This window comes from Salmo salar, unplaced genomic scaffold (genome assembly GCF_905237065.1).
Source record: "Salmo salar unplaced genomic scaffold, Ssal_v3.1, whole genome shotgun sequence".
In the NCBI taxonomy this organism is placed as follows: domain Eukaryota; kingdom Metazoa; phylum Chordata; class Actinopteri; order Salmoniformes; family Salmonidae; genus Salmo; species Salmo salar.
In genome coordinates, this window is record NW_025549185.1 from 38,395 (window position 1) to 62,991 (window position 24,597).

At 42.2% G+C, this 24,597-nt stretch overlaps 2 protein-coding genes across 2 annotated transcripts in view; both read right to left on the reverse strand.

The window, feature by feature from the left end:
- Positions 1–831: 831 nt before the first annotated feature.
- Positions 832–24,597, reverse strand: part of LOC123735921 (NACHT, LRR and PYD domains-containing protein 3-like) — a 65,446-nt gene continuing 41,680 nt past the window's right edge. The window contains exons 5-11 of the mRNA XM_045713085.1: positions 7,902–8,075; positions 7,465–7,638; positions 6,959–7,005; positions 6,261–6,822; positions 5,933–6,024; positions 1,902–2,189; positions 832–842 (exon numbers count right to left, since the gene is read on the reverse strand). Of these exons, the coding sequence (XP_045569041.1) occupies positions 832–842; positions 1,902–2,189; positions 5,933–6,024; positions 6,261–6,822; positions 6,959–7,005; positions 7,465–7,638; positions 7,902–8,075 (1,348 nt within the window). The remainder of the gene's footprint in view (positions 843–1,901; positions 2,190–5,932; positions 6,025–6,260; positions 6,823–6,958; positions 7,006–7,464; positions 7,639–7,901; positions 8,076–24,597) is intronic.
- LOC123735917 (protein NLRC3-like) lies at positions 9,823–12,648 on the reverse strand. The gene is made up of 3 exons (XM_045713079.1): positions 12,415–12,648; positions 12,035–12,201; positions 9,823–11,537 (listed from the first exon to the last, which is right to left on the reverse strand). Exons 1-3 carry the CDS (start codon positions 12,528–12,530, stop codon positions 10,075–10,077), a joined length of 1,746 nt encoding a protein of 581 aa, XP_045569035.1. The 5' UTR covers positions 12,531–12,648; the 3' UTR covers positions 9,823–10,074.

The following is a 24,597-nucleotide window of genomic DNA, read 5'->3' on the forward strand; positions in this document are numbered from 1 at the left end:
GTTAAACAACATTCTAAGTCTGCTAACATTTCCTCATAACATTTTACATATTTCAGTTTAAAAAAAAATCACAATCATAATTTTGGGTCTTTTATTTTGAAGGACAATCGCCGAGGTCATGACCTTATTGTTTCCAGGTCTTGGTTATTCTTACTGGCAGAACGGAGGTGAAGTGAAGTAGCGGCACCATTGAGCTATAATAAGAGACCCTTCATACACTTAATACCAGTATTCAGCCCATAAATTAACATTCTAACTAGTAAAAGTGCAGTTAAATTTTTTTATTTCCTGATTTGCTTTAATTAGGTGATGTTTTGCAGTGTTACCAGGAGAGGGCAGTGTGACACAACAACCAGGTTTGGCAGAAGGACTCAAGACCAGTGGTGCACAACCTGTGGTCCCTGGGGGTGGTGCAGCTTGTCCACTATTATTTTTAGATTGTAGTATTTTATTATTCAAAAATAATAACAGTTAGGAGTATTAATGGTATTATAAGCAATTGTACATTCCTTTTCACTATGCAAATAGTTTATGATAATAATATACCATTACAGGCCTTATTACATTCACATGTATTGATAGAATTTGACCGGCAATATATTTCATGTGGAAAAATATCAGCGACTCTGTGAATGGTGGTCCACAAGAGCTTTTAACGGTGATTAGATGTTCTCCAGAATGGAAAAGGTTGGGAACTGCTGAGCTAGTCAGTCACATCTGGGAGGTAACATGATAGGATGGGTAACCAATGATATACAATGATTCTGCAGCCCCAAAACATACTGATTATAATGTATAGTATATGATGTTACATTGAACTAATCACAGTAATCACAGACCAACTTACAGAGACACATAAACACATACAGACACAGATAGACACATACAGAATGTATAACATGTATTTAACAGGGATTCTGCACATCAATCAACATTTCTGTAAATGTGCCAGATTTAGCCAGCTAGCTAGTTTTCAACAGTAGTCCCTGGGCAGGTAGATAAACATAAAAAATACAACATTAAAAAACATTTAGTAAAACATTGTGTATAGATGGGGTCTGATTGTCTTTCAGCCACTCTCAAGTCATTGATAAAGGATTGACAGGTTACACAGCTCCTTATATGTCCTTCAGACACTCTCAAGTCATTGGTAAAGGAGTGACAGGTTACACAGCTCCTTATGTCCTTCAATGGTCAATGTGTTCCAGACGTGAGGATCTCACTGAGAAAACTGCTGATAGACTGAGGTGGTTGTGTTGATATTCAGTCTCTCTCATGAACCTCTAACAGGAAAGCTGCTGATAGACTGAGGTGGTTGTGTTGATATTCAGTCTCTCTCATGAACCTCTAACAGGAAAGCTGCTGATAGACTGAGGTGGTTGTGTTGATATTCAGTCTCTGTCATGAACCTCTAACAGGAAAGCTGCTGATGCAGTCCGTATGCAAATACAAATATAATACATGTTTACAATCCATATGTAAGGTAGGTGTGTTAGAGAGACATACCAACATGTACAGCTAGATAGGGGTCCAGCTAGGTACCTAGTGGAGGACTAACTGACCCTCCTGCTAGATAGGGGTCCAGCTAGGTACCTAGTGGAGGACTGACTGACCCTCCTGCTAGATAGGGGTCCAGCTAGGTACCTAGTGGAGGACTAACTGACCCTCTTGCTAGAAGATCCACACTTCCAGGAGGCTGCAGAAGGAGAGATGCTGTGTGGTTGGTCCTTCAGTAAGTTTATTGTTATTACAGTGGTCATGTTTGATTGACATTTTCTGTACGCTGAATTAAAGCAACAGACAGCAAGAACATGTTGAACCATCCTGCCTGTCTATTCTGCCTGGTCTCCCAACACCCAGGGGTTGACTACAACTGTTGGTCTGGAGCTGTGACCAAAGACAGGGGTCCAGCTCCCCAAGAAGGTTGATGATCCTGGAACTAGACTCATTTCCTTTTCTCAACACCATGTCGATGATGTCACGTGCCTTCTCTGCCCTCTCAGCTATCACCTTCACTGACTCCATTTCCTCCTGGTTGATGACTGTGTGATGCAGCAGTCCGTCCAGCAGACCATCCAGGACAGGTCTTGACACTCGTGTCACAAACTCTGTCCGTACAGAACGCAGCTGCTGCTCTGAAGAACCAGTAAGACTGCTCTCAGCCATACGCCCTGCCCCCAACACAGCACCTGAGAGAGTCAGGTTACAAAATAACTACATTTGTTAATTCACATTTGACATTTAGAAACAGACTTCTTTCAAAGTGACCTACAATAAAAGTCTAATTTGTATTATTGAATCTTTGCAATGAGAACCTATTCTTGAACATTAACGACCTGCATCAATGAACACAATGGATTCATTCATATTCGGTTTCACAGACGTAGAAATAGAGGATGGGGCCTTCAGAAGCAGGCTAATCTACATCAAGTCCTGGAGGAGATGTCATTGGGTCATTCAGAACCAGGCTAATCTACATCAAGTCCCGGAGGAGATGTCATTGGGTCATTCAGAACCAGGCTAATCTACATCAAGTCCTGGAGGAGATGTCATTGGGTCATTCAGAACCAGGTTAATCTACATCAAGTCCTGGAGGAGATGTCATTGGGTCATTCAGAACCAGGCTAATCTACATCAAGTCCTGGAGGAGATGTCATTGGGTCATTCAGAACCAGGTTAATCTACATCAAGTCCTGGAGGAGATGTCATTGGGACATTCAGAACCAGGTTAATCTACATCAAGTCCTGGGGGAGATGTCATTGTTCTTGAAGACAGTCTTTTATAAACAGGACTAGTCCAGGTCCTACAGTAAACCATGTTGACTGGCCTTCAAGTCATTGGTTTGTATCTCTCATGTTTACTTACTAGTTGAATGGGTTTCAGTGATGTATTCATCTGAAAGAAACAAAAATAGGTTATATCACTCTAAATAGCATCTGTCAGAAAATAACAGTTATGATTGACATATTCTCCTACCTATTGGTACCATATCTCTCCATACAGTCCTCTCATCATCACCGATTAACTCCATCTCAATGTCAACCCCTGTGTTTCTTATAATCATCTTACAACAGCTTGGTGTGGTGTCTGCAGGTAACAGCTGAATCTTCTGTAGAAGGCCATATGGTGCAACGATTGAGACAACAGATAGAGAGAGAAAGAAATAGTGAAATAGAATGATATTCCAGTTATTCATATACAATATGACAGATTCATGTCCTCAGCCTGATAAAACTGTACCTCTGGATTGATGGAAGTGGAATGGGGATTCTTGAGTGCAAACCAACTGTTCAGCTTTAAGGACCCGTTTGGACTTGACAGGACCAATTCCGAATATCCTTTGGACACCTGATTTTTCTCCCGTTCCTGAACAGCCTACAAAATGAGCAACGTAGTAGTCAGTCAGAACAATGTAGTCTCATAATTCACACAACATACAGCTCACTGAGAAACCAATGTTAGTCATAGTTTTTATTGTATTAATGAATGTTACCACAGGAATAGATTTCTCACAGAGCTGCATGTTGTCTTTGTAATCTAGAGATTTTCAACAAACTATCAGCTTTCCTTCAGTAAGTTTCAACATACTGTTGTCACTTCAGTGAAAGTGCCTCACCTCTTTCTGACTGGAGTTTCTGAGGAGCAGGTACAGCCTTGAAATGACTGTTGACCTTTTTACTGCCATATAGAGGACCACGTCACAGTGGACATCTACGTTCAAAGACAGTAATCTCAGTATAACAGAGATAAGTGAGAACTTGGGATGGAGAATCTTAGCATGGAATCTGGTGACCTCATGCACTTCCTCTAAAGACACTCCATGTTCCTCTACATGAAGAATCTTCATCTTATTCCTCAGGGAAGGGTTGGTCCCTGAACAACACAATAAAAAGGAGACAGAAAGACAAATATTGTATTATTCATCCAACTACAACACAAAGAATATGCAGTACCGGATCACAGTAAACTCAAACTCCCAGAACAGTTAATTCATTCATTCAGGAAGTGAAAGTCAGTTACATGGAAATGTCTTTCTGAATACTATTTCTATATGGTTTTACCTAAACAGACAAAGTGTGGCAGATGAACTTCCTCCAGTTCACCTAACTCCATAGTGATGTCCAGCAATGGACCACCTTGTGTGTACTGCATGTCTTTCAGAAGTTGACTGCAGGGTTCCCAGTTCCTGAAGTGATACTTCAGAATGACATCTCCCTCACACAGCCAGCGGAGCCCAGACACTGTGCACTCATAACTCCCTTTGGGTGTCCTGTGCCTGAGGGCAACAACAAGATATGGTAGAGAGGGTCAATCGTCAAATGGAGAGGTTGGATTAGAAGACTATTCCCAAAGGTAATGGGGAAATACACTAGCAAGTGGAATGAAATGTTAAAAGTAGTTATTTTACCTGAACATTTTCACTCCCTGGACAGTGGAAGTCAAGGGTTCAATCTGAAGCCAGTGTGTGGAGTCCTGAACAAGGACAAGCATGTCAGTAATACATATGGGGCCTGTTTCCTGGACACAGATTGAGTCTAGTGCTGGACTAAAAAGCATGCTCAATGGAAGTTTCAATAGAAAGATCTTTAGGGTCCAGGACAAGACTTAATCTGTGTCTGGGAAACTGGCCCATTAACCAAAGTAACTAATCTAATGTATTTATTCAATGGTGATTTCTCAATTAAACTGTCTAATGACAAAATATGAAACCAGCTAAAATCCTGCATGCCTACAAGCAGAACACAGGACTGTCTATATCCCAGTATGAATGGTTGGTCAGTACACACCTGGCTTTGAGACTGTGTTTATATTATTAAAGCAGAATACAGGACTGTCTATATCCCAGTATGAATGGTTGGTCAGTACACACCTGGCTTTGAGACTGTACCTGACTCCTGCAGGTATGTAAAAGTAAGAATTGACATTATGACTTACCTCAACATGGTCACAAGTCTTACAGCTCTGAGGAATCCCTGAAGCCAAAAGTAGTTATTTAAGACTGACAATCTCATGTAATAATGAATTCATAATTATTAAATAGACTTGTAATAAAAATGAATATAAGTGATCAACAGTCTCAGAATGTACACTCATTAGCATACCATAATCTGACATTAGTGTTATATTAATTCATGTTTATGGAAGCAGGAAACAACATCGTTCTGGTCCATGTTTTGTAGATGTTGGGGGCCTGATTTCTGGTAGATCCTAGGATGAGAGCTTAAAGGTAGAGTCAGCTAAATGATGATGTACGAGCAGCATCACAGATATTGTGATGAGCAAGATGCCTGACTTCTCTCTCACACAGTCACACACAGTATTTGCCCATGTGCAAGGGTTCTCTTCACTCTCTTACAGAGTGTTAGCCACCGGACCAAAACAGCGGAGAAGTTTAGCATTGTGCTACAACACTTTTAGTTGTTGTAGAAATTGACCCACTATGCCGTTTACTTTGTGCATCTACGTCATATCGCTGACTCTTCCTTTAAGTTTGTTTTGACCAAATAGATCATGATTGTGTTCCTTGCCTGGGACTCAAGGATAATGAACGCTTTAAAACTATTTTGAGTAAAAAACAATTATCAGTTAACTCACATTTCTCAGGTCCAGGCTTGATCCAACTCTCTCCAACATGGTCTCTGGTGTTCTCAGGTCCAGGCTTGATACAACTCTCTCCACCATGGTCTCTGGTGTCCTCAGGTCCAGGCTTGATACAACTCTCTCCACCATGGTCTCTGGTGTCCTCAGGTCCAGGGTTGATACAACTCTCTCCACCATGGTCTCTGGTGTTCTCAGGTCCAGGCTTGATACAACTCTCTCCACCATGGTCTCTGGTGTCCTCAGGTCCAGGCTTGATACAACTCTCTCCACCATGGTCTCTGGTGTTCTCAGGTCCAGGCTTGATCCAACTCTCTCCACCATGGTCTCTGGTGTCCTCAGGTCCAGGCTTGATCCAACTCTCTCCACCATGGTCTCTGGTGTTCTCAGGTCCAGGCTTGATACAACTCTCTCCACCATGGTCTCTGGTGTTGGAGAAGCAGAAGGATAGACTGTGATTAAACTAAATACAACTTATAAAGGCTTTATATAGCATACATACAGTCTTCATAACAATACAAAGGGTGACAGACCAGCTCCCTATGTAGGGTGCATACAAACACATTAAAACACACCACTACTACTAATCTAACTGCCTGTAGGTCCAACAGAACACATTCATTCCAGAGGAAACAAATGATGAAACATTGCTATGACTCACCTCTGAATGTGTTGGTCATCTATCTGACACAGGGTCACTGAGGAGGAGGAGGAGGAGTTAACCTCAAACCCAAATCCAGGATAGAGGGGTTCAGTGAATGTGGTGTGTTCTGTGTAAAGGTGTGTCAGTGTACCAGAGGAGGACACACTATAGAAGGACAAAGTACCAGCTGGCCAGTCCAGATACACTCCAACTCTGTTAGAATCAGGATGAGGGATGATACTGCCGACTCCAGCATGGTAAATGTCATAAGTACTATCATTGCAGTATAAACACCAGGACTTCCTATTGAGTCCAGTCCTACTGTCAACCTCTTCTCCCTTCCTCTTCATTCCTTTGTACACCACACCAATGTCAGCCATGTCACCATCCATCTCCACCTCCCAGTAATAACGAGATTCAGATAAGCCTTCTCTGCAGAGAACGTGGGAATGATAGTCAAATCTGTCTGGATGGTTTTCATAATCCTGCTTCTCTTTCACCAATGTCAACTTCCTGTTCCCCTCAGACAGTATCAGGTTTGGGTGTGCTGTATTTGGATCCAAGGTGAGATGACAGGCGTCTGTAGATAAAAGGAGAGTTTAATGAAACCACATCTTCATGTAAAATGTTGTTTTGTAGGAACAGAACAAGTATTGATTAGTTACTATGTTGCTATAGTTCTGAATATGTAGTTCATTAGGATTGAAGAGACTTACATTTCCTCAGCCCTGATTTCAGCCTGCAATCTCCACCATGATCCACACTGTAGAAGAAAAAGGTTATTGACTGACAAAGACCTAATAAAGCAGTCAACATTTAAACCATATTGTTGTGTTCTGGTGCACTATCCAAGTTCATTACTAGAGACATACAGGTATTCTATCCTACCTACTGCATACAGAACAGAGTACAATTCATTACTAGAGACATACAGGTATTCTATCCTACCTACTACATACAGAACAGAGTACAATTCATTACTAGAGACATACAGGTATTCTATCCTACCTACTGCATACAGAACGGAGTACAATTCCAACAGGATATCAGAGATGCAGAAGAAGAGTATTCATGTAGTGATGATGTATGCTGTGTTGGAGTGCTCAGTCTGCTGAGTAAACTTCCCCTTAATTCTACCATCATGTCCTCATGTTACTGACAATACTACACTACATATGACACAACCACTGCTCACACTATTAGGACATCAATTATGACTTACTTCAGCTTCATCAGTTTATATGTGGGATCCACCAGAGCAGCTGAAAGCAGTCCTCCTGCAGAGTCTCCTGGGTGATTGTAGCTCAGGTCCAGCTCTTTCAGGTGGGAGGGGTTTGACCTCAGAGCTGAAGACAGAGCAGCACAGCCCTTCTCTGTGACCAGACAGCCAGACAGCCTACAGAGAGACACACAACAGCTGTCTAGGTTGGTGTACTGGTGTCAATCATCTTGTAGGACACCAATACATTTGTCCATGACACAAACATTGTCATGAAACATCAGATTTTCAGAGTATTTGTTTTACTAAGCTCAGTACCGACCTGACTGAAACAGCTGTACTTACCCCAGTGTGTGTAGTTTACAGTCTGGATCCTCCAGTCCAGCAGACAGCAGTGTAACTCAGCTCAGTACAGACCTGACTGAAACAGCTGTACTTACCCCAGTGTGTGTAGTTTACAGTCTGGATCCTCCAGTCCAGCAGACAGCAGTGTAACTCCTGAGTCCTGCAGGTCATTGTCTCTCAGCTCCAGTTGTTTCAGTTGTGAGTTGGGTGAACTCAGGACTGAGGCCAGATGTGAACAGCAACCCTCTGTCAGACCACACTGACCTAGACTAGAGGGCAGAAGATCACATGATTAACACATGTTTAAAACATCCACATAATAACTCATACTGAAGATATTTAACTCACACTAGTGTCTGTATGTTGCAGAGTGGACTGGTTAGTCCAACACAGAGCAGCTTCACTCCTCTGTCTCCCAGGTCATTGTAGCTGAGGTCCAGTTCTCTCAGGGGGGAGTTTGGTGTCTGCAGAGCTGAGGTCAGAGTCTCACAGGATTCATAAGTGAGTTTACAGCCAGCCAGTCTGGAGAGAGGAGATATGTTGATACACTGTTAAATATGCAAAACATTAAGAATAATGAGATGCATTAAGACAATAACAGAAGGACATGACTAGACTGTTAAAAACATACTAACTCAAGATATTTAATTTTAGTTTCATATATTTATCACATCGTATGTATGTTTCTGCATATTTACCAAGATGTTCAAATAATGTTAAAAACATAATAACACATAATTACTACAACTATATATAAACACTATAAAGACAGTGGATAGTGAAGATATTTAACTCACACAAGTGTCTGTATGTTGCAGAGTGGACTAGTTAGTCCAACACAGAGCACCTCCACTCCTCTGTCTCCCAGGTCATTGTAGCTGAGGTCCAGTTCTCTCAGGGGGGAGTTTGGTGTCTGCAGAGGTGAGGCCAGAGACTCACAGGATTCATATGTGAGTTTACAGCCAGCTAGTCTGGAGAGAGGAGATATGTCGATACACTGTTAAATATTTATTGCTTTAAGAATAATGAGATGCATTAAGACAATAACTGAAGGACATTATGAACCAATGTTAAAAACATACTAACTCACTACAGATATTTAACCTTTGTTTAATATATTTATCACATTGTATGTATGTGTCTGCGTATTTCCCAAGATGTTCAAATAATGTTAAAAACTAAATAACTAGAAATATATAAACACTATATTGTCATGTCTTCCACCGAAGTCAGTCCCTCTCCTTGTTCGGGCGGCGTTCGGCGGTCGACGTCACTGGCCTTCTAGCCACCGCCGATCCACTTTTCATTTTCCATTTGTTTTGTCTTACACATCTGGTTTCACTCACCCAATTACCTGTTTATTATTTAACCCTCTGTTCCCCATGTTTGTTTATGAGTGATTGTTTGTTGTATTCGGTCCGTATTTGTGGGCTCATGATTATACTTTGTATATTTGTCTTTTTGTGTAAAATAACGTTGATTACTCATATCGGCTGTCCTGCGCCTGACTCTCTACACCAGCTACACACAGGACCCTTACATATAAAGAAAGTGGATACTGAAGATATTTAACTCACACTAGTGTCTGTATGTTGCGGAGTGGACTGGTTAGTCCAACACAGAGCAGCTTCACTCCTCTGTCTCCCAGGTCATTGTAGCTGAGGTCCAGTTCTCTCAGGGGGGAGTTTGGTGTCTGCAGAACTGAGGCCAGAGTCTCACAGGATTCATATGCAAGTTTACAGCGATCCAGTCTGGAGAGAGGAGATAATCTGTTAGATATACAAATCCTTCATTGTAATGATACTGTATATATCAACTCAATAACAGAACTTACAGTGCTCTCTTGCAGGTTTTCACTACTGGCAGCAACCTCTGATAACCTTCATCTGATGTGTTGTATGTCTTCAGGTCAAACTCCTCCAGCACCTCCTCTGACATCAGTAACAGGTAGGCCAGGGCTGAACATTGGTCAGGTTTTAGCTCTGTTTCTGAAAGAGTTCCTGATCGCAGGGGAGGTCTGCATGTCTTCAACTAGAGAGTTGGCACCAAGTTCATTCAGACAGTGGAACAAGTTGATGATCCTTTCTGGTGAGGATTCCTCCTTGATCTTGACTGAAAGGTACCTGACTGTTCTCTCAACTGTTTCCTCATTGGTCTGTGTTGTACTTCCTGTCTGTGTCAGAAGGCCTCGTAACAGATTCTGATTGGACTCCAGTGAGAGACCCAGAAGGAAGCGGAGGAACAGGTCCAGGTGTCCATTCTCACTCTTCAAGGCCTGGTCCACTGCTCTCCTGTGTAAGTCAGACAACTGGAATGACTCATTCTCTTCATCATTGTTATCATCATCCTCATCTTCATCATCCTTCTCCTCCTCCTCGTCCTGCTTATCATCAATATCCTCCTCCTCCTCCTCCTCATCATCACTGGTGACTGCTTTGGGGGGAAAACATTTTCCTTCTTGTCCAGACATGATTCTAAAGCATGCACTGCTGCTAGAAACTCCTGAATGCTCAGATGCACAAAGCTGTAGACCTTGTCTTGGTACAGCCCAGATTCTTCTTTAAAGATCTCTGTACACAATGCTGAGTACTCTGATGCCTCTGTGACATCAAGGCCACACTCTCTCAGGTCCTCCTCATAGAAGATCAGGTTGCCCTTCTGCAGCTGTTGGAAAGCCAGCTTTGCCAGTTTCATGATAATCTCTTTGTCTGACTGAGACAGTTCCTTTGGGTTTGTCTCTGTGGCTTTGTTATACTTCTTGTTCTTCACAATGATTTGGATGAGTATGAAGTGTGAGTACATCTGGGTCAGAGTTTTGGGGACTTCATCCTTCTCTGCCTCTTTCAGTATCATCTCAAGGACAGTGGCTGATATCCAACAGAAGACTGGCATGTGGCACATGATGTGGAGGCTCCTTGATGTCTTCATGTGTTGGATGATTTCATTGGCCAGATTCTGATCTGGGATTTTCTTCCTGAAGTACTCGTCCTTCTGTGGATCATTGAACCCTCGTACTTCTGTCACCTGGTCAACACACTCGGGAGGGATCTGATTGGCAGCTGCAGGCCGTGTGGTTATCCAGAGGAGAGCAGAGGGAAGCAGATTCCCCTTGATGAGGTTTGTCAGCAGCACGTCCACTGAGGTTGGCTTCGTGACATCACAGCACTTCTCATTGTTTTTGAAGTCTAGAGGAAGTCGACACTCATCCAGACCATCAAAAATGAAAACAGTGTTGGTTTCACCATCTTCAATGCTGTCAATCTCTTTCAGCTCTGGGAAGTAGTGGGAAAGAAGTTGCATCAGACTGTATTGGTCCTTTTTCAGGTTCAGATCACGGAAAGGAAGAGGAAACATGAAATGAACGTCCTGATTTGCTTTTCCCTCTGCCCAGTCAAGGATGACCTTCTGCACAGAGACTGTTTTTCCAATGCCAGCGATTCCTTTTGTCAGCACAGTTCTGATAGGGTTGTCTTGTCCAGGTAAAGGCTTGAAGATGTCGTTGCATTTGATTGGTGTCTCTCGTGTGGTTTGTTTCTTGGATGCCATCTCTATCTGTCTAACCTCATGTTCATTATTGAGTCCTCCACTTCCACCCTCTGTGATGTAGAGCTCTGTGTAGATGTCCTTGAACAGACTTTGGTTTCCATGGTGTCCAATTCCTTCAGATATGTGTTGATACTTGTGTTTCAGTTTAGCCTTAATGTCTTGTTGGACTGTCAACAGAGTTTGACCTGTAGGAAAACAATGAGAGTTGGGAGTCATAAGTTAGTGTGTGTGTTTTATAAGGGCTGTCACAATCGTCATTGAAGGGGGACCAAAACGCAGCAGGTATATTGATCATCTTCTTTACTTTATTAAAGAAAAACCACTTAATCAAAACAAACGACGAAAACAGTCCAAATAAGGTGCACAGACTATGCTGGAAACAACCCCCCACAAAACACAAGTGAAACCAACCCCAACTAAATATGGCCTCCAATTAGAGACAAGAACAACCAGCTGCCTCTAATTGGAGGTCATTGCCAGAACTCACATAGAAATAGAAAACTAGATAAACACATCAAATAGAAAATATAGAACATAAACCGAAAACCCCGAAACACACAAAACAAACACCCCCCTGCCACGCCCTGACCAACTATAATGACAAATAACCCCTTTAACTGGTCAGGACGTGACAAGGGCCTTTGTACCGTTCTTTGTAATATTGTATGAAACACAGTCTTACTTCTTCTGTCCAGAAGGTTGTGTGTGATCTTTAATGGATCCTCACTGTCCAAACTCTCCACTTCCTTATTGTCATCTGGAAATGGTTCCTGGCTGAAAGCAGGTGGCTGATCACTCTTCATTGATAGCAGGCTGGTTGTAGGGGACTCTGCTCTGGGCTTCTGAACACTGAACAAAACAGGGAGACAGATCACCTCATCAATAACTCATCAATACCTCATCTACTTCCTTTTAACAACTGTATTATGGAACTTTTAGAAGTCCTAAAGTTTCTTTTTAAAGCAACAGTTACCATTTGGTCATTAGAACTTGGCAACACTTTTCTCAAAAATGTATTTTATATCTTTAAGAGAACTGTACATTTTACAACTAATCTCTTACCTCTCAGAACTGGTGTCTTGAGTCACTTTAGAGGCAATAGTCTCCTCCTCTCTCTCCCCAGAGAGACTCATTTTAGAAGCAGTGGTCCCCTCCTCTCTCTCCCCAGAGAGACTCATTTTAGATGTAAATCACAGTTTACTCAGCTACAATAAGAAATAACAGAACAGTCAATATTTCTGTGCGTTGCCAGTACCACCCAGCACAAGCAGAGAACATGTCTAACTGACAGGCTGGTACGCTGGGCGAGGTAGGCAGACCTTTATACCCTGATAAAACAGTAATACATGTTCTGTAAACATTAACCCTAGAGACTTGCAGGGAGGTCAACCAAAGTTATGGCCTCTATAGAGATAGAAAGATCAGCTGTTACAGAGTAAAGAACAGTAATAAAGTCACAATTGTAGTCAAACAATCATCAGAATATCCTCAGTCCACTTTCTATAATCTGTCATGTCTTTACCTACTCTCATTAGACAGTGACGAAAACTAAAACAGTCTATAATCTGTCATGTCTTTACCTACTCCTGCATTTAGACAGTTACTGACAAACTAAAACTTTCTATAAGATGTTTCTTATGTGGAGGAAACATTGTCCATTGTGATTGTCTGTATGTTTCCATAGAATAGGTAATGTTACAGACCAACCCTGTCAGGTTGTCAGTCTAACTCATGTATCATGAACCAGACCTCTTCATTTTATGTAAATACAACACCTGGATCTATTACTCTGGTGTAAGCTTCACGGTTCCAAGCCAAAGTTCCACCCCATTGGCCAGCAGTTCCCTTTATAGCAAACTGCACCGCCATGCCCACAGCTGAAGCCAGTCTGTTTACTTTCTGAAGGAGTGGGAGTTCCCTGGCAAAAGGCCCAGCTCTCTAGCCTGTTTGTTTGTTTATTTTCTGAAGGAGTGGCAGTTCCCTGGCAGAAGGCCCAGCTCCCTAGCCTGTCTGTTTGTTTACCTTCTGAAGGAGTGGGAGTTCCCTGGCAAAAGGCCCAGCTCCCTAGCCTGTTTGTTTGTTTATTTTCTGAAGGAGTGGCAGTTCCCTGGCAGAAGGCCCAGCTCCCTAGCCTGTCTGTTTGTTTACCTTCTGAAGGAGTGGCAGTTCCCTGGCAGAAGGCCCAGCTCCCTAGCCTGTCTGTTTGTTTACCTTCTGAAGGAGTGGGAGTTCCCTGGCAGAAGGCCCAGCTCCCTAGCCTGTTTGTTTGTTTACCTTCTGAAGGAGTGGCAGTTCCCTGGCAGAAGGCCCAGCTCCCTAGCCTGTCTGTTTGTTTACCTTCTGAAGGAGTGGCAGTTCCCTGGCAGAAGGCCCAGCTCCCTAGCCTGTCTGTTTGTTTACCTTCTGAAGGAGTGGCAGTTCCCTGGCAGAAGGCCCAGCTCCCTAGCCTGTCTGTTTGTTTACCTTCTGAAGGAGTGGGAGTTCCCTGGCAGAAGGCCCAGCTCCCTAGCCTGTTTGTTTGTTTACCTTCTGAAGGAGTGGGAGTTCCCTGGCAGAAGGCCCAGCTCTCTAGCCTGTTTGTTTGTTTATTTTCTGAAGGAGTGGGAGTTCCCTGGCAGAAGGCCCAGCTCCCTAGCCTGTTTGTTTGTTTACCTTCTGAAGGAGTGGGAGTTCCCTGGCAGAAGGCCCAGCTCCCTAGCCTGTTTGTTTGTTTACCTTCTGAAGGAGTGGGAGTTCCCTGGCAGAAGGCCCAGCTCCCTAGCCTGTTTGTTTGTTTACCTTCTGAAGGAGTGGGAGTTCCCTGGCAGAAGGCCCAGCTCCCTAGCCTGTTTGTTTGTTTACCTTCTGAAGGAGTGGGAGTTCCCTGGCAGAAAACCCAGCTCCCTAGCCTGTTTGTTTGTGACATCATGCCACTCCTTGTCAAACACTAATATGTGACCCGATTCAGGAAACTAGGTGTATGTCGCAAGTCACGACTTCACAGGAGAGCCTTTTATCAAAATGCGTTTTTTGGGCAGAAATGCCTTCCGGAACATGTGAACTTTCATGTGCCTTAATAAGAGACTTGTATGCCATCTGTAAATACGAATAAAATTGTTAAATTACAAGCCTTGTTGGTTAACTAACTCGTCAATAGCCTTTTTAACCTTGTACTGCAGTGGGCTAAATCAGTCTCACACAGAGTGATTCTTCGTGGTCAAACAAATCTACTTTGAAACAAAAGTATCCAACTCACACACATGGTTCTGGGTTTTGAAAATAATAAGACACCTGTTCCATGTCAGATACAGAGTTGAAATGTATTACATTTAGATTTTACAATATTACACTTTATATACATCACAGAAGACTGAAATATAACAGAACTGTTTAACATAGAAACATTTGTTAGGTTTTTTAATGTTTATTGATGATAAAATAATGAAAAATATTAATAATTCTATTATTAATTATGTTAATGATAATATGAATAATCCACCCATGAGGTCAAAGACTTTTGGTCATTGACTGCAGGAAGATATACAGCTATAAGACAGCTTGTCATGCAGATGGGACATCATCAATATGGACACCAGCCAAAGTACATATGCTTAAATCAGAGTTGTTTTTATGCAGTGGTAGAAAAAGTACTCAATTGTAATACTTGAGTAAAAGAACAGATACCTTAATAGAAAAAGACTCAAGTAAAAGTGTAAGTCACCCAGTAAAATACTACTTGAGTAAAAGTCTAAAAGTATTTTGTTTTAAATATAATAAAGTATCAAATGTAAATGGAATTCATGAAATGTACTTAAGTATTAAAAGTATAAATCATTTCAAGTTCCTTATATTAAGCAAACCAGACGACACAATTTTATAGTTATTTTTTTATTGACGGATAGGCAGAGGCACACTCCAACACTCAGACATAATTTACAAACAAAGCATTTGTGTTCAGTGAGTCCGTCAGATCAGAGGCAGTAAAGATGGCCATGGATGTTCTCTTGATAAGTGTGTGAACAACAACATACAACAACATACTTTTAGCTGCATTTAATAGTAATTTCAGGTCAATTAAGTTTTTCTGTAAATACATTTACATTTTAGTCATTTAGCAGACGCTCTTATCCAGAGCAACTTACAGTAGTGAGTGCATACATTTCATTTCATGCATTTTTTTTTTTTTGTACGGGCCCCCCGTGGGAATCGAACCCACAACCCTGGCGTTGCACACACCATGCTGGCGTTGCAAACACCATGCTCTACCAACTGAGCCACAGTTGGCAGAAAGTAGTTCAGATAGAACCTGGTCAACCGTGTTGGCAATAGCATACACACGTATTTATTTTATTTAACCTTGGGTCTGTTGTTGACGCCTCTAGCACTGTGATGCAGTGTCTTAGACTGCTGTGATACAGCCCGGGATCCAACCCGGGTCTGTAGTGATTCCTCTAGCACTGTGATGCAGTGTCTTAGACTGCTGTGATACAGCCCGGGATCCAACCCGGGTCTGTAGTGATTCCTCTAGCACTGTGATGCAGTGTCTTAGACTGCTGTGATACAGCCCGGGATCCAACCCGGGTCTGTAGTTATTCCTCTAGCACTGTGATGCAGTGCCTTAGACTGCTGTGATACAGACCGGGATGGAACCAGGGTCTGTTGTGATTCCTCTAGCACTGTGATGCAGTGTCTTAGACTGCTGTGATACAGACCGGGATGGAACCAGGGTCTGTTGTGATTCCTCTAGCACTGTGATGCAGTGTCTTAGACTGCTGTGATACAGACCGGGATGGAACCCGGGTCTGTAGTTATTCCTCTAGCACTGCGATGCAGTGTCTTAGACTGCTGCGCCACTTGGGAGGTTCATCGGCATAAAAGTGCAAGGTTACAGTTTTTTTACAGGCAAGTCAATATTGTTAATGTAAACAGTAAAAAGTACAGGACCCAGAAATGACCACTGCGGGACACCTTTCGTTATGTCCAGGAAACCTGATTTAACACCATCAGTAATACACATTGAGTTAAATATATCAAGAAATTCTTAAACCAGTTACATGCAGCCTGGTCTAGGCCAATTGAGGAAATCCTCTGAATTAGCAGTGAGTGATCAACAGTAACAAAAGCCTTTGATAGGTCAATGAAGAGGACAGCACAACGTTTCCTTATATCCACACAGTCAACCACATGATTTACTGTATAACCAGGGATGCACAGTCAACCACATGATTTACTGTATAACCAGGGATGCACAGTCAACCACATGATTTACTGTATAACCAGGGATGCAGCAGAGATAGACCTGGTCTAAAACCCTACTGATGTACATTTAGAACACAAAGATAAGAAAGATCTTAGCTGAGAATTCATTAAGGATTATAATATTTTTAACTAGGCCAGAAAGTTGAGAAATAGGGCTGATTTAGGTCACAAGGGTCAGCACCTTTGTGAAGGGGGAGTACATGGGCCACTTTCCAAACCTTGGGTGAACAAAACCTACATGGGCCACCTTCCAAACCTTGGGTGTACAAAACCCAATGGAGAATAGATATTAGTTCATCATGGGAGAGCTGTAGCATCGCCCACCGGTGATGTGGAGCAGAGCACACTGGGCAATCTCCAACTGAGGAGAAGGAAGTAACTAGAGAAAGTACAAGTTCCAGCCATCTCCTGTGATTACCTTTAGTTACAGACATCTCCTGTGATTACCTTTAGTTCCAGCCATCTCCTGTGATTACCTTTAGTTCCAGCCATCTCCTGTGATTACCTTTAGTTCCAGACATCTCCTGGGATTACCTTTAGTTCCAGCCATCTCCTGTGATTACCTTTAGTTCCAGCCATCTCCTGTGATTACCTTTAGTTCCAGCCATCTCCTGTGATTACCTTTAGTTCCAGCCATCTCCTGTGATTACCTTTAGTTCCAGCCATCTCCTGTGATTACCTTTAGTTCCAGACATCTCCTGGGATTACCTTTAGTTCCAGACATCTCCTGTGATTACCTTTAGTTCCAGCCATCTCCTGTGATTACCTTTAGTTCCAGCCATCTCCTGTGATTACCTTTAGTTCCAGCCATCTCCTGTGATCACCTTTAGTTCCAGCCATCTCCTGTGATTACCTTTAGTTCCAGCCATCTCCTGTGATTACATTTAGTTCCAGACATCTCCTGTGATTACCTTTAGTTCCAGCCATCTCCTGTGATCACCTTTAGTTCCAGCCATCTCCTGTGATTACCTTTAGTTCCAGCCATCTCCTGTGATTACCTTTAGTTCCAGCCATCTCCTGTGATTACCTTTAGTTCCAGCCATCTCCTGTGATTACCTTTAGTTCCAGCCATCTCCTGTGATCACCTTTAGTTCCAGCCATCTCCTGTGATTACCTTTAGTTCCAGCCATCTCCTGTGATTACCTTTAGTTCCAGCCATCTCCTGTGATTACCTTTAGTTCCAGACATCTCCTGTGATTACCTTTAGTTCCAGCCATCTCCTGTGATTACCTTTAGTTCCAGCCATCTCCTGTGATTACCTTTAGTTCCAGCCATCTCCTGTGATTACCTTTAGTTCCAGACATCTCCTTTGTTTACCTTTAGTTCCAGACATCTCCTGGGATTACCTTTAGTTCCAGCCATCTCCTGGGATTACCTTTAGTTCCAGACATCTCCTGTGATTACCTTTAGTTCCAGCCATCTCCTGTGATTACCTTTAGTTCCAGACATCTCCTGTGATTACCTTTAGTTCCAGCCATCTCCTGTGATTACCTTTAGTTCCAGCCATCTCCTGTGATTACCTTTAGTTCCAGCCATCTCCTGTGATTACCTTTAGTTCCAGCCATCTCCTGTGATTACCTTTAGTTCCAGCCATCTCCTGTGATTACCTTTAGTTCCAGACATCTCCTTTGTTTACCTTTAGTTCCAGACATCTCCTGTGATTACCTTTAGTTCCAGCCATCTCCTGTGATTACCTTTAGTTCCAGCCATCTCCTGGGATTACCTTTAGTTCCAGCCATCTCCTGTGATTACCTTTAGTTCCAGCCATCTCCTGTGATTACCTTTAGTTCCAGCCATGTCCTGTGATTACCTTTAGTTCCAGCCATCTCCTGTGATTACCTTTAGTTCCAGCCATCTCCTGTGATTACCTTTAGTTACAGACATCTCCTGGGATTACCTTTAGTTCCAGACATCTCCTGTGATTACCTTTAGTTCCAGCCATCTCCTGTGATTACCTTTAGTTCCAGCCATCCCCTGTGATCACCTTTAGTTCCAGCCATCTCCTGGGATTACCTTTAGTTCCAGACATCTCCTGTGATTACCTTTAGTTCCAGCCATCTCCTGTGATTACCTTTAGTTCCAGCCATCTCCTGTGATTACCTTTAGTTCCAGACATCTCCTGTGATTACCTTTAGTTCCAGCCATCTCCTGTGATTACCTTTAGTTCCAGCCATCTCCTGTGATTACCTTTAGTTCCAGCCATCTCCTGTGATTACCTTTAGTTCCAGCCATCTCCTGTGATTACCTTTAGTTCCAGCCATCTCCTGTGATTACCTTTAGTTCCAGCCATCTCCTGTGATTACCTTTAGTTCCAGCCATCTCCTGTGATTACCTTTAGTTCCAGCCATCTCCTGTGATTACCTTTAGTTCCAGCCATCTCCTGTGATTACCTTTAGTTCCAGCCATCTCCTGTGATTACCTTTTGTTCCAGCCATCTCCTGTGATTACCTTTAGTTCCAGCCATCTCCTGTGATTACCTTTAGTTCCAGCCATCTCCTGTGATTACCTTTAGTTCCAGCCATCTCCTGGGATTACCTTTAGTTCCAGCCATCTCCTGTGATTACCTTTAGTTCCAGCCATCTCCTGTGATTACCTTTAGTTCCAGCCATCTCCTGTGATTACCTTTAGTTCCAGCCATCTCCTGTGATTACCTTTAGTTCCAGCCATCTCCTGTGATTACCTTTAGTTCCAGACATCTCCTGTGATTACCTTTAGTTCCAGACATCTCCTGGGATTACCTTTAGTTCCAGCCATCTCCTGTGATTACCTTTAGTTCCAGCCATCTCCTGTGATTACCTTTAGTTTCAGACATCTCCTGGGATTACCTTTAGTTCCAGCCATCTCCTGTGATTACCTTTAGTTCCAGCCATCTCCTGTGATTACCTTTAGTTCCAGACATCTCCTTTGTTTACCTTTAGTTAGCATTATTTGTTTTAGCCAAGGCCAGTGTGAGTCCTTTAGAAATAACCACACACGCTCTTGGTTAAAACAATTGTCAAGCCATACAGTACCTTAACGTGCCTTAGCCCATACACTGTGCTTATCACGACTTAGGATAAGACTCAGATGCAGACACAGGAGGCGGACAGTTCGAATCTCAGATATTTATTATAAAACAGGAGGCAGGCAAACGGCAGGTCAAGGGCAGACAGAGGTCAGTAATTCAAGGCAGAGTCAATCAAGGACAAAACAGCAGGCAAGCTCAGGGTAGGCAGAAAGGTCTGAAATGAAAAGACTAGATAACAAAACTTGAGAAACAGGAAAAACTGGAAACACGCTGGAACGACCTGTCAAGACAAGACGAATTGGCACAGACAAACAGAAAACACAGGTATAAATACACAGGAGATAATGGCACAAGCACAAGACAGGTGAAACAGACACCTTAAAGTGCTTTAGCCCATACACTATGCTGTGCCGTTCCTGCTCTATATGAATCAGCGTTATTAAACCACCTCAACTGGAATCCTACCTGTCTGTCATCTGAGCACCAGCACCTGGGAGAGAACACATGAAGTGATAAGAACCTTCTAAGAATATCCAGTCCAACAGGTCCTCCACTTCATTGGGGATAATACCAGATATTATCATCAGGTTAAACATATGGGTTAATGATTCAGCAATCAGGGGGTGAGAACTGCAGCAGAAATGGATCAAGCATATCAGCACCAGTGGACTTCTGTTTCTAATCAATCTTAAGACATCTAGCACATCACAGATAGTAAACTGTTGATACAAGACATCTAGCACATCACAGATAGTAAACTGTTGATACAAGACATCTAGCACATCACAGATAGTAAACTGTTTATACAAGCCATCTAGCACATCACAGATAGTAAACTGTTGATACAAGACATCTAGCACATCACAGATAGTAAACTGTTGATACAAGACATCTAGCACATCACAGATAGTAAACTGTTGATACAAGACATCTAGCACATCACAGATAGTAAACTGTTGATACAAGACATCTAGCACATCACAGATAGTAAACTGTTGATACCAGACATCACAGATAGTAAACCGTTGATACCAGACATCTAGCACATCACAGATAGTAAAGTGTTGATACCAGCCATCTAGCACATCACAGATAGTAAACTGTTGATACCAGACATCACAGATAGTAAACCGTTGATACCAGACATCTAGCACATCACAGATAGTAAAGTGTTGATACCAGCCATCTAGCACATCACAGATAGTAAACTGTTGATACAAGACGTCTAGTACAAGACATCTAGCACATCACAGATAGTAAACTGTTGATACCAGACATCACAGATAGTAAACTGTTGATACCAGCCATCTAACACATCACAGATAGTAAACTGTTGATACAAGCCATCTAGCACATCACAGATAGTAAACTGTTGATACCAGACATCTAGCACATCACAGATAGTAAACTGTTGATACCAGACATCTAGCACATCACAGATAGTAAACTGTTGATACAAGACATCTAGCACATCACAGATAGTAAACTGTTGATACAAGACATCTAGCACATCACAGATAGTAAACTGTTGATACCAGCCATCTAGCACATCACAGATAGTAAACTGTTGATACAAGACATCTAGCACATCACAGATAGTAAACTGTTGATACCAGACATCACAGATAGTAAACAGTTGATACCAGACATCTAGCACATCACAGATAGTAAACTGTTGATACCAGACATCACAGATAGTAAACTGTTGATACCAGCCATCTAGCACATCAACAGATAGTAAACTGTTGATACAAGACATCTAACACATCACAGATAGTAAACTGTTGATACAAGACATCACAGATAGTAAAGTGTTGATACAAGACATCTAGCACATCACAGATAGTAAACTGTTGATACAAGCCATCTAGCACATCACAGATAGCAAACTGTTGATACCAGACATCTAGCACATCACAGATAGTAAACTGTTGATACAAGACATCTAGCACATCACAGATAGTAAACTGTTGATACAAGACATCTAGCACATCACAGATAGTAAACTGTTGATACCAGACATCTAGCACATCACAGATAGTAAACTGTTGATACCAGACATCTAGCACATCAAAGATAGTAAACTGTTGATACAAGACATCTAGCACATCACAGATAGTAAAGTGTTGATACAAGACATCTAGCACATCACAGATAGTAAACTGTTGATACAAGACGTCTAGTACAAGACATCTAGTACATCACAGATAGTAAACTGTTGATACAAGACATCTAGCACATCACAGATAGTAAACTGTTGATACAAGCCAAATGGAGTATGCACTACAGGTAGGCCTATGTAAATAATGTAAAAGCATGATGACAAAAAGCCTCAAAAGTAGACCGTTTAGAAAGCTGCTTTGAATATGTTCCTTTATTATGGGTAATGCCTGGCCAGGATGACGAAGACATCCTACCCATTGCTGTTGAAGGAGCTTTCCTTAGTTATAGTAGGGTAAGGGTAGACTACTGAGTTACAGTAGGGTAAGGGTAGACTACTGAGTTATAGTAGGGTAAGGGTAGACTACTGAGTTATAGTAGGGTAAGGGTAGCCTACTGAGTTACAGTAGGGTAAGGGTAGACTACTGAGTTATAGAAGGGTAAGGGTAGACTACTGAGTTATAGTAGGGTAAGGGTAGCCTACTGAGTTATAGTAGGGTTGGGGTAGCCTACTGAGTTATAGTAGGGTAAGGGTAGACTACTGAGTTATAGAAGGGTAAGGGTAGACTACTGAGTTATAGTAGGGTAAGGGTAGACTACTGAGTTATAGTAGAGTAAGGGTAGACTACTGAGTTATAGAAGGGTAAGGGTAGACTACTGAGTTATAGTAGGGTAAGGGTAGACTACTGAGTTATAGTAGGGTAAGGGTAGACTACTGAGTTACAGTAGGGTAAGGGTAGACTACTGAGTTATAGTAGGGTAAGGGTAGACTACTGAGTTATAGTAGGGTAAGGGTAGACTACTGAGTTATAGTAGGGTAAGGGTAGACTACTGAGTTATAGTAGGGTAGGGGAAGACTACTGAGTTATAGTAGGGTAAGGGTAGCCTACTGAGTTATAGTAGGGTAAGGGTAGACTACTGAGTTATAGTAGGGTAAGGGTAGACTACTGAGTTATAGTAGGGTAAGGGTAGCCTACTGAGGGCTTGTTTTCTCATCACATTGTTAGAGGTAAATAACTGTTTCTAAATAGGGTCGTCTGCTCATCTCTCGTTCCATGATGGGAATACGGACATGTAGTCTACATGGAGGGGTTTACCACATCCATAATAACAACAGGAGATGGACATGTAGTCTACATGGAGGGTTTTACCACATCCATAATAACAACAGGAGATGGACATGTAGTCTACATGGAGGGTTTTACCACATCCATAATAACAACAGGAGATGGACATGTAGTCTACATGGAGGGGTTTACCACATCCATAATAACAACAGGAGATGGACATGTAGTCTACATGGAGGGGTTTACCACATCCATAATAACAACAGGAGATGGACATGTAGTCTACATGGAGGGGTTTACCACATCCATAATAACAACAGGAGATGGACATGTAGTCTACATGGAGGGTTTTACCACATCCATAATAACAACAGGAGATGGACATGTAGTCTACATGGAGGGGTTTACCACATCCATAATAACAACAGGAGATGGACATGTAGTCTACATGGAGGGGTTTACCACATCCATAATAACAACAGGAGATGGACATGTAGTCTACATGGAGGGGTTTACCACATCCATAATAACAACAGGAGATGGACATGTAGTCTACATGGAGGGTTTTACCACATCCATAATAACAACAGGAGATGGACATGTAGTCTACATGGAGGGTTTTACCACATCCATAATAACAACAGGAGATGGACATGTAGTCTACATGGAGGGTTTTACCACATCCATAATAACAACAGGAGATGGACATGTAGTCTACATGGAGGGGTTTACCACATCCATAATAACAACAGGAGATGGACATGTAGTCTACATGGAGGGGTTTACCACATCCATAATAACAACAGGAGATGGACATGTAGTCTACATGGAGGGGTTTACCACATCCATAATAACAACAGGAGATGGACATGTAGTCTACATGGAGGGGTTTACCACATCCATAATAACAACAGGAGATGGACATGTAGTCTACATGGAGGGGTTTACCACATCCATAATAACAACAGGAGATGGACATGTAGTCTACATGGAGGGGTTTACCACATCCATAATAACAACAGGAGATGGACATGTAGTCTACATGGAGGGGTTTACCACATCCATAATAACAACAGGAGATGGACATGTAGTCTACATGGAGGGTTTTACCACATCCATAATAACAACAGGAGATGGACATGTAGTCTACATGGAGGGTTTTACCACATCCATAATAACAACAGGAGATGGACATGTAGTCTACATGGAGGGGTTTACCACATCCATAATAACAACAGGAGATGGACATGTAGTCTACATGGAGGGGTTTACCACATCCATAATAACAACAGGAGATGGACATGTAGTCTACATGGAGGGGTTTACCACATCCATAATAACAACAGGAGATGGACATGTAGTCTACATGGAGGGGTTTACCACATCCATAATAACAACAGGAGATGGACATGTAGTCTACATGGAGGGGTTTACCACATCCATAATAACAACAGGAGATGGACATGTAGTCTACATGGAGGGGTTTACCACATCCATAATAACAACAGGAGATGGACATGTAGCCTACATGGAGGGTTTTACCACATCCATAATAACAACAGGAGATGGACATGTAGTCTACATGGAGGGGTTTACCACATCCATAATAACAACAGGAGATGGACATGTAGTCTACATGGAGGGGTTTACCACATCCATAATAACAACAGGAGATGGACATGTAGTCTACATGGAGGGTTTACCACATCCATAATAACAACAGGAGATGGACATGTAGTCTACATGGAGGGTTTTACCACATCCATAATAACA